At 45.2% G+C, this 11,555-nt stretch overlaps 1 protein-coding gene across 1 annotated transcript; it reads left to right on the forward strand.

Moving 5' to 3' along the window:
* Window positions 1-4,293: 4,293 nt before the first annotated feature.
* LOC121855764 (mastermind-like protein 2) lies at window positions 4,294-9,572 on the forward strand. Its single transcript, XM_042350878.1, has 3 exons — window positions 4,294-4,350; window positions 8,238-8,978; window positions 9,042-9,572. Exons 1-3 carry the CDS (start codon window positions 4,333-4,335, stop codon window positions 9,570-9,572), a joined length of 1,290 nt encoding a protein of 429 aa, XP_042206812.1. The 5' UTR covers window positions 4,294-4,332.
* Window positions 9,573-11,555: the final 1,983 nt, after the last annotated feature.

The following is an 11,555-nucleotide window of genomic DNA, read 5'->3' on the forward strand; positions in this document are numbered from 1 at the left end:
CAACACCGGTCACTGTCCACTAACACCCGTCACTGTCCACCACCCGTCACTGTCCACCACCGTCACGTCCACTAACGTCACTATCCACTACACCCGTCACTGTCCACTCACCCGTCACTGTCCACCAACACCCGTCACTATCCACTAACACCCGTCACTGCCCACTAACACCCGTCACTGTCCACTAACACCCGTCACTGTCCACCAACACCGGTCACTGTCCACTCACCCGTCACCGTCCACCAACACCGGTCACTATCCACTAACCACCGGTCACTGCCCACCACCGGTCACTATCCACTAACACCCGCTCACTGCCCACTCAACACCGTCACTGTCCACCACCCGTCACTGTCCACTCAACACCCGTCACTGTCCACTAACACCCGTCACTGTCCACTAACACCGGTCACTGTCCACTAACACCCGTCACTATCCACTAACACCCGTCACTGTCCACTAACACCCGTCACTATCCACTAACACCCGTCACTGCCCACTAACACCGTCACTGTCCACTAACACCCGTCACTGTCCACCAACACCGGTCACTGTCCACTACCCGTCACTGTCCACTAACACCGGTCACTATCCACTAACACCCGTCACTGTCCACTAACACCCGTCACTATCCACTAACACCCGTCACTGCCCACCACCCGTCACCGTCCACTAACACCCGTCACTGTCCACTAACACCGTCACTGTCCACTAACCCGTCACTGTCCACTAACACCGTCACTATCCACCAACACCCGTCACTGTCCACTAACACCCGTCACTGTCCACTAACACCCGTCACTATCCACTAACACCCGTCACTATCCACCAACACCCGTCACTGTCCACTAACACCGTCACTGTCCACTAACACCGGTCACTGTCCACTAACACCCGTCACTGTCCACAACACCCGTCACTATCCACCAACACCGGTCACTGTCCACTAACACCCGTCACTGTCCACTAACACCGGTCACTGTCCACAGGGTGCCCTTCATTTGTCTTTTGGGCTGGTTGGCTTCGTAGCAGAACCATCACCAGTGTTGAATCCATCATCGACTTCTTCATGAACGGCCAGCAGCAGCCTTCCTACGAGTGTTAAATATGTGACTCCACTCTATGCCATTTGAGTCAGATGTATGGCCCTTTGAGTCAGATATATGGCCCATTGAGTAAAATCTATGGCACCTGACTCAAATTTATGGTCCCCCCTGACTCAAATCTATGGCCCCCTGACTCAAATCTCTGGCCCTCTGACTCAATTATGTGGCTCCCTGACTCAAATCTATGGCTACTTGGCTCAAATCTATGGCCCCCTTGGCTCAAATCTATAGCTCCCTGACTCAAATCCTTGTCATATAACTGTCATGTAACTGTCATATAACTGTCATGCATTTCCTTCTATACTATCAACACAAAAGCTTAAGGGTTATTGGTTTCACTTAGTGTGTGTGTGTGTGTGTGTGTGTGTATGTGTGTGTGTGTGTGTGTGTCTAACTTGGTAGAAAAATTGATGAGTGTGGTATGTTAGGGAAGAGATGAGGTCAAGGTCAAATATTAAGTCAAGTGGCTGTTGGTGTGGTGACCTTAACACTTGACGTGGTAGTTGGTTGTTGTTGTTGTTGGTTGTATTAAGTTGTTGGTTATTTAGATACAAAACTGTTATTATTATTATTATTATTATTATTATTACTAGACTATTACTATTATTATTATTGTTGTTGATATGGTTCTTGTTGTTATTGTTATTATTATTGTCTCTTAATTAAACATAGGCTCTAATAATTGTGGTTCTGTGATTTTCGATAATTTCAGAAAAAAAATAAAATGTCGATTAATAAAAATATATAATTATATTTTTTAAATTATTGTTTGTCTGAGAACCTTAAATAAAACTACACACACACACACACACACACACACACACACACAGAAGGGAATGGTAGAGGACGGTGATTATTTCCAGACAGGTTGTTATAGCGTTAGGTTAGGTTAGGTGTTAATGTTACCTTTATACTCTGGCCGCTGGGAAGTGGTTATCAAAACGTATTTATGTGTCCCATAATAAACAATAATACAGCCACAATGTAAACAGAAAACAATATGTCAATAGCGTCGTATTAAACACTAAAGATATAAACAGTAAACAGTGTCACTAGCACTATAATAAACAAAGGTAAACAATATGAACAACCTGGTGACTCCTAATTACCATCAACAATGCAGTATTAATATTGCGTTGTAAAAATATCTCCCGGGTATGACTACGAAATATCTCCTGAGTTCACTTACTTACCCACAGATATATGGTGATAATTAAGACTCAGGAGGTAGACCATTCTATAGATCTACCACCGTGTGTGTGTGTGTGTGTGTGTGTGTGTGGTGGGTGGGTGTGTGTGTGGGTGTGTGTGTGTGTGGGTGTGTGTGTGTGTGGGTAGGTGTGTGTGTGTGTGTGGGGTAGGTGTGTGTGGGTGTGTGGAATCAAAACATAACTGGGCTTTAAAATTATCAAGAACAATGAAAGGATCTTACTGTATTATAATATGGACGTGGGTATACCTAAGTTACCGCTAAACTGACACTTTTGAATAGCGTTTTCTTTAACATTAACACCAGAGAAAACGAATATGACTAACTATATCATTTCCTATTATCAACTCTAGAAAACACCCTGAACACACCCTCTCCACCCTCACTTACACCCTGGACACCCTCTTACACCCTCATACACTCTGAACACACCCTCTTACATCCTGAACACACCCTCATACACCCTGAACACACCCTCTTACACCCCAGTACACCCTGAACACCCTCTTACATCCTGAACACACCCTCATACACCCTGAACACACCCTCTTACACCCTGAACACACCCCAGTACACCCTCTTACACCTTGACACACCCTCTTACACCCTGACACACCCTCTTACACCCTGAACACACCCTCTTACACCCTGAACACACCTCATACACCCTAGACACACCCTCTTACACCCTCTTACACCCTGAACACACCCTCATACACCCTGAACACACTCTCTTACACTCTCAACACCCTCTTACACCCTCAACACACTCTCTTACACTCTCAACACACCCTCTTACACCCTGAACACACCCTCATATACCCTGAACACACTCTCTTACACTCTCAACACACCCTCTTACACCCTCAACACACCCCAGTACACCTCTTACACCCTCATCCTCCGGCGGTCGTGATTCTAGATAACTGTGTCCTGGACCCACTTTCCAGCCGCCACCCAGGCCACGCCCAGACACCGCACCCAGGCCACGCCCTCACCGCCATCACCGGCCACGCCCAGCCGCCATCACCCAAGCCACGCCCACCACAATGCCACATGTCGGCGGGGGCGGTGTCATCGCTTCCGGTATTTCTGTGTTTGTGTCTCCAGTCGTAAAAGCGGCGTAGGAGGAAAGTTCCGCTATTATCAAATGACCATCGTCTTCCAATAGTTTACGTCTGTGTGTCTGTGAATGATTTATATTTTGTTAATCTTTGTTATTTTATTTATTTTATTTTATTTTTCTATTGGGAAGTTTGTTAAAGTATAAAGTCTCATATGGCAACAGTTTACCAGGAAGAAAGCCCCGCCTATAGGCTCCTCCTTCCTGATTGGTCCAAGGTGACGTCACGCTTTATTGACTTGAAGTCTTTTGACAAATTAACTCCCTTATTGGTTTCTCTTCTATGTATATAAACAAAGATAATCTTCAACTATCTTAAATAGACCCATAGAAAAAAATTAGTCGACTATTTCAAGGCGGATTTAACCCAAGATGAGGAGGTTTGGCGAGGGGTGGGCGTGGCTAGAGGTGCGCGGGTCCCGGTGTGTCAGCCAGGCGCCAGTCATCACCCAGCGCCCGCCCGCCCTACCACCTCCTACCACACACCAAACCCCTCTCAGTTTTCCATTATCTCCCCGTGATACACAACCTCGGTGCTTCTAACCATCTCAATATGATTCCAATACCTCAAAATCAACCGCAGGAGGGATAAAATAACCCCCAAAAGCTAAAAATCGGCGCCAAACAAATACCGTCCCCGGATCCCTATGAAATTAGTGAAGTGAGACGTAAAAAATCCCTATTGTGACATACTGAGACATCAAACGGTGAGAAAAAAAACAAAGGAACGAAGGAGGTGAGAGACACCAGGGAGTGTTTGGAGGCATCAGTAACAGGCGTTGAAGGTGCGGGAAGATGACTTATAGGAGGAGAAGTTTATACAGGTCGTGTTCGAGGGGACGAACTGTTTGAAATCTCCACCGGGTCGAGAACCACCTGACGAAGGACGCGCCATGAAGGAGTACCAGGAGGTGAGTAGAGAGAGAGAGAGAGAGAGAAAAGAGTAGAGAGGAGACTGAGAGATATAGAGAGAATCGACTGTGAGAGAGAGAGAGAGAGAGAGACGGGGTGGGAGAGAAATAGAAAGAATGTTAAAAAGTGAGAGAGAGAAAAGACTGGGTTACAGAGATTGAAAGAGGAAGGAAAGAGAAAAGACGAAAATGAAAAAAAGAGGGAGAGAGAGAGAATATAAAAAAACAGAAAGATAAAAACAAAAGAGATAGATAGATAATTATACAAACACAAGAAATATTTCCAGATCTCCCCTCAAAAAAATTCTCCTAAATACACAACTGACTGACTCACTCACTTAGAGATACGACACAAAGATATTCTCAAGAGTTTATCAGGTATAATTATGGTCTTAAGTGACTACGACAATACTCAATACACTAAAAAAAACATTAATTAATTCTGTTCTTTTAATTAATTAACTAAATCTACTCCACGCCCTCCCCACCAAAAACAATCTGGTGTCTCTTGGTTAGTTAGGTTTAGTTGGGATGCATCGTCTTGGAGGAAAAAAATAAGGTAATTCGTTCGTGTTACTTGCCAACATGATACGGTAATAATAATGTTGGAAAATAAATACCACAACAAAAATAATAAACAACATCGCAGATTAAAAAAAATCCGTATTCTTCTAAAAATAATAATATACGTAAATTTAAAAACATAAAATAAACAAAATTTGAAGAAAAAACTGAATCGCAGACCTCTATATTACCCAACTATAGATAGATAGCTATATTACGTAGATATGGAATAATAACAGTAAATAGAAGATGCTAAATAAATAACAGTAAATTAATAAATGGCAATACTAAAATTCCTTACAAAATATGAACAAATACCTAAATTACCCATAAAATGGAATTAAAAATTACCTCCAAAACACGAACAGATTCTAAAATCAATATAAATACGAATAGGAGTTTTAAAAATTAAATAATCGGAGAGGAACGAAACCGGAACAAAATTGAAAAGAAAATAACATGAAAGATTGATTATGTGTTTACTTAAACTATCTGACGAAAATGAAAAGGGATTACGAACCTAAATAGCAAACACGAGCCTAAACACAAATAATATTAATAATAATAATACGAAAATTAAGCATTCACATAGGCCTACTACTACTACTACCACCAGTATTGCTGAAAATTAAACAAATAATAACAGCAAAAATAAATTAATTGCTTTGTATATTTAAGCGATTCTATGAAATATACAATAAATAAATAAAAAATAATATGAACAAATCAACAGTTTTAATCTGGTATACACACACACACACACACATACATACAGTATACTCAGTGCATCTCGTCCAAGGATAAACAGATAGTATACTGGCTTCCTCACCTAATGTTCCCTCGTCCGCACCCCCAGGCACCTTCAGTCGATCCACCTGTGAACGGGTACCTGACTTTAGTTAAGGTGGTGAAGGTAGAGTGTTTGTGTGTGCGTTTCGGTGTGTGTGTGTATGTTTCAGTATGTATGTTTAGTATGTGTATGTGTATGTTTCAGTATGTATGAGTGTATGTTTCAGTATGTGTGTGTATGTTTCAGTAGGTGTATTTGTGTGTATGATTCAGTATATGTAGATGTGTATGTTTCAGTATGTGTGTGTTCCAATCATTCCATTTGTGTTATCTTTCTGTGTTGACAATTTTCTTGTTTATATATGTCTGTCGGTTTTAATTAGCCCCATCTGCACCAGAAGTACTATACAAACAATAACAAACACCTCTTATCATTTCCTCCTACACCTAACCTAACCTACACGCAAATAACATAAGCTAAAACAAACGCCTTAATGACAAGTTATTCAAATCAGCGGAATTTTCGAATTTAGATGTAAATGTATCCGTTTACATCACTGACTAACTCATCCATAATCCGTATTGACCCGAGAACGTCAGCTCAAGAGGCCACATATACTGTTCCTCACTCCGATATGATCACTGCGTCTCTAGTTATGTCTTCTAATCGCCATTTATCTCTATTTGTAATTGAAGTTACCAATACGTTCTACAAGCAAATAATTGGTTTTAGCTTCCGTGGCAGTAAGGTCGAAAATCCACCGACCTCGTTATGTTTAAGATATACGGTACGACAGTTTCAGCGCCGATAATGATGGCTCCCTGCCAGGCGAGCGACAATAAGTAATAAATATTTTCACTTGTTTTTTTTATCTAATGAGCTGTGTATTCATGGTGTGGCTCTGTAAGTATCACTGGTGGGAGCAGTACAGTGGTATAGTCTATAAACCGACTTTATCTCTTGAAACAGGTTTTTGTCTAGACGTTTTGTTAAGTGAAAAATGTTTTTTTGTTTAAGCTATATAATTCATCTGGGTATTGTTTACACGCTGTGGGGAACATCCTTACCAAACACACGTACTTTTAACTCCTGGTAAATTCGTATAACAAAACCACACTCGCTTTTGTTTTCCAAATAACGTCTTTTATGTATCAAGAAACTGTATCTTAAGTGTTGTTTATTAGCGCTTGAGGGCAGACATTCTTACCAGACGTAGGAACACTGGGGAGGGGAGGGGGGGATTCAATAATACCTTAAAAATGAATGTGTTAGACATGTTTTTAGCAATAGTCGCTAACAATATACACTTCCGTTATAATTCATTAGCAATAACCGCTAACAACTTGAACTTTATGATAACTTTAGCAGTGATCGCTTAGTATACTGTATGTCTTTGAGAGGTTTCAGTCCATATGCCAGATCTGCTCATTTAAGTTCACTATGGTCACAGTTCAGTGCCATCTCTTCCATTTAAACACACCAGGAGAAAGTCAAGTCCTATCACAACTTGTCTTAAAATCAAACAACCAAACAAGACCGAAACTTAACCCAAACCTTCTATGAAACAAATAAACCCAACTAACCAACAAACCAAATTTAACCTAACCTAACCTAACCTAAATATATCACAGTATATTCTAGTCAAGTGAGTTAAGGGTGATATTGAGTATATATCTATAATTGAGGGAGAGTGAGGTGGGAGGAGAGAGGAGTGAGGGAGGGGAGGTAGAGTGAGAGAGGAGGGAGGAGAGTGAGATGAGGAGGGGAGAGTGAGAGGAGGAGGTAGAGGAGAGGAGGAGGAGGGGAGGAGGGGAGGAGGAGGTAGAGTGAGAGAGTCAGGGAGGTGAGAGAGGAGGAGGGAGAGGAGAGGAGGAGGTAGAGGAGAGAGGGTGAGGTAGAGGAGAGGGTGAGGAGAGGAGAGGAGGGAGGTAGAGGAGGGAGGTGGAGAGGAGAGAGAGTGAGGGGAGGTGAGGGGAGTGAGGGAGGGTGAGGTAGAGTGAGAGAAGAGGAGGTAGAGTGGAGAGGAGGAGGGAGGGGGGAGGTAGAGTGAGAGAGGAGGAGATTGAGAGAGGAGGAGAGAGGGAGAGAGGGGTAGGTAGAGGAGAGAGGAGGAGGGGAGAGGAGGTGAGTGGAGGTAGGAGAGGGGGAGGTAGGAGTGAGAGAGGGGTGGAGGTAGAGTGGGAGAGAGGGTGAGGTAGGAGGAGAGAGGGGTGGAGGTGGAGGAGAGAGGGGTGAGGTAGAGGGAGAGAGGGGTGAGAGGGGAAGTGGAGAGAGGAGGAGGTAGAGGAGAGAGGAGGGAGGTAGAGGAGAGAGGAGGAGAGGGTGAGGAGAGGAGAGAGTGGGGAGGTGAGGAGAGAGGGTGGAGGTAGAGTGAGAGAGGGTGAGGTAGAGTGAGAGAGGAGTGAGGTAGAGTGAGAGAGGGTGATGTAGAGTGAGAGAGGGTGAGGTAGAGTGAGAGAGGGTGAGGTAGATGCTTAAGGTAGACTCAGGTATAATGACGTGTGGCTCACCTGTATCATCTTGTCTCCTGCAGGTGTGGCTGGACCTGGAGTCTGTACTACTGGGAGGCCACGAGGACCTACACCTCTACCACCCCCCGCCCCCCGACGCCCACGCCCACCAGCCCAACGCCTCCCCAGCCCACATGAATGCCCACTCCCCTGTGCAGCCGTCAGTCCACGCGTCAACCCATCACCCTGCCCACACACAGTCCCCAGGCCACTCCACTCAGACGCCTATCACCAATAACGTGCCCGCCCACTGCTACACTTCCCAGGGCACCTCTTCCACCACTGCTGCAGGTGAGACGTCCAGTGGTCGTCCCCTGCCGCCCCTCACCGTGCTGGGGGACGCTCTGTCGCAGCCCCCTGGCCTCCTGCCCTCCCTCCATCACCCACTCCACCATCCCCCATCATCCCTAGGACGCTCCACGGTGCCCCCTATGTCGGAGTTAGTGGAGGGGGCTATGGTGTCGCCTCTGGCCGCCCACACCACCCTGCCGCCCACGCCGCCCCACCAGGACCCACACTACGCCGCCCCACACCCCGGCTACGACCCCTCATCATGCAGGGTGAAGGCGGAGTATGGGGACTACCCTCCGGGGCTGGGTATCCGCACGGGGCTCAAGAGGACCTACCCTGAGGGAGTCAGCCTGCAGGCCAAGTACCCCTGTGTGGCCGCCACCTATCGCAGAGACGACCCTTATGCCAACTCAGGTCCTCCACCACCCCTGCAGTATATGGGCACAAACAGCCCCCTGCCACAACAACAACAGGTACAACAACAGCAGCAGCAACAACAACAACAACAACAACAGCAGCAGCAACAACAACAACAACAACAACAGCAGCAACAACAACAACAACAACATCAACAACAACAACAACAACAACAGCAACAACAACAACACCAGCAAGGAACACCTCAGTATGTGTTACCTCCCACACCACCTCAGTACCCAGCAGGGCCTCACGCCCTACACAACCACCCCGGCCACCACCCAGACTACACCGCCCCCTGGACGCCCTCACATGCCCCCTACGGCGGCTACGCCCAGTACCTTGACTTCAACACCTGTTCCACCTCAACCATGACCAACGGGGGCGCTCTCCCTCCTCCCGAAGTCCCACCACCTCCTACCAAACCCAGACGTCGCCGGGCACGGAGGAAGGTCATCATCCACAACTGTCCCTACGAAGGCTGCGTCAAGACCTACATCAAGTCGTCCCACCTGAAGGCGCACCTGAGGACCCATACGGGGGAGAAGCCCTACACCTGTAAGTGGAAAGGCTGTGGGTGGAAGTTCGCCAGGTCGGACGAACTGACTCGCCACTACCGTAAACACACTGGCGATCGTCCTCCAGTGTAGACTGTGGAGAGAGCCTTCCGCTCTGACCATCTGAGTCTGCATATGAAGCGGCACATAGCCTCGATCTGTCTCATGAAGCGGCACATAGCTCTCTGATCTGACCTGGGAAGGCACATAGCCTCGATCTGACTCATGAAGGCACATAGCTCTTGATCTGACTCATGAAGCGGCACATAGCTCTCTGATCTGACTCATGAAGCGGCACATAGCTCTCTGATCTGACTCATGAAGGCACATAGCTCTCTGATCTGACTCGTAGCGGCACATAGCTCTCTGATCTGACTCGTGAAGCGGCACATAGCTCTCTGATCTGACTCGTGAAGCGGCACATAGCTCTCTGATCTGACTCGTGAAGCGGCACATAGCTCTCTGATCTGACACATGAAGCAGCACATAGCTCTCTGATCTGACTCTAGCTGACTCATAGAGCGTCACACAGCTGTCTGACTCATGAAGCGTCACGTGGCTCTCTGATCTGACTATCGGCACTAAGGAATAGACAGGATGAAATAGCGAGAGAGAGAAACAAAGATAGAAAAGGCAGATACAGAGGCAGACATGAGAGGAGACAAAGAGACAGGCAAGAAGAAAATATTTACACGGATCATTTCAAAGAGATGACAACTAGTACTGGCGTTCACACGTGATTTAATGAAATAAAAACACGTGCGTTCGGTGATTCTGTGATTCAGTGTTACATGACTGGCTGAAACCACTCCAGTTAAGGATTATCTACTGTTCGAACCCCCCGGGGAAACAGTATTTTACCCGCGTTCTGAAGCTTTAAATACGATTAAATGAATTACGTGCTGTGTATATCAGTGCCTATATAGAAGAAGATATTCCCAAGTACAGTAGTGGCCAAACGTTGATTCTGAGACACTGAACCCCTGTATATATGAAGCATCAACGAGGCTGAATCAATGTAATAAACCTGATTCAATTGTGCGTTCGAGTCACATGGAGATGAAATTAATTCTTTGATTCTCCTTAATAAAAAATAAATAAATAAATAAATTGACGCCTCAGATCCACTACATAATTATTCACTATTACCCAGATAAAAATATTGACAGGTGACACTCATTCATTGTTGAGACAAGAGGCAGTGTACATAGATGTTTCTTAAGGGGGATACAGGAATTAATTAATATCCTCTGAACATTAGGTACCTCAAGTTATTTCATTTAATGATTAAACACCTTAACCTAACCTAACCTATTCTAAAACTAACCTACCTGACCATACTTAACTTCACCTAACCAAACTTAACCTAACCCCTGCAGGTATAGCTTAAGTGTGTTTAACCATCAAGAGAAATAATCTGGGGTGTTTGATCTGCAGGTGATCGTTTAATTAAGGTGGTGTATAGGTAAACTGTATTCGTTGCACAGACCAGCTGGGCAGTAAGCTGTACCTGAGGTGATAGTCTATTTTTCTGTACCATACGTGTAGCAGACGTGTTGTGACAGGCATAACACGTGTAATAATCGTAACACAGCCCTAATAGATCTGTACCAGCCCTGTGTAACACCTGTAATACATGTGTCACCGAGATGCTGAGGTATTAGCCATGTTAAAACACATCTGTATCAAGCGTGTAACGGGTGTGTGACACATCTGAAGAACGTGACAGGCTTGTATCATTCCTGTACCAGACCTGTATGAGGCTTGTATCATTCCTGTACCAGACCTGTATGAGGCTTATATCATTCCTGTACCAGACACGATCTCATTTGTGAATAGCGTCCAGTTGGTTACTCACAATATTGAGATTGTGTGGTGGTGGTGGTTGTAATAGTGGTGGTTATGGTAGATTGATGGTGGTTGTGATGGTGATAGAGAGAGAGATGGTGGTGGAGAGGAGTGGTGATGGTAGACAGTGTTGGTGAGGCATCAGTGTTTGTGTTCGTTTGTTATTCAAGGAAACTCTTATTGTATCTAATTTATTATAGTTTTATCTCTTCCTCCTCCTCCTCTTCC

The sequence above is a fragment of the Homarus americanus genome, unplaced genomic scaffold (genome assembly GCF_018991925.1).
Source record: "Homarus americanus isolate GMGI-L3 unplaced genomic scaffold, GMGI_Hamer_2.0 scaffold10796, whole genome shotgun sequence".
In the NCBI taxonomy this organism is placed as follows: domain Eukaryota; kingdom Metazoa; phylum Arthropoda; class Malacostraca; order Decapoda; family Nephropidae; genus Homarus; species Homarus americanus.

Bases quoted from the DNA above. Each gene is read 5' to 3' on its own strand.
- LOC121855764 (XM_042350878.1), top strand. The intron at 8,979-9,041 runs GTACAACAACAG...CAACAACAACAA, and splicing joins CCCTGCCACAACAACAACAG to CAACAACAGCAGCAACAACA.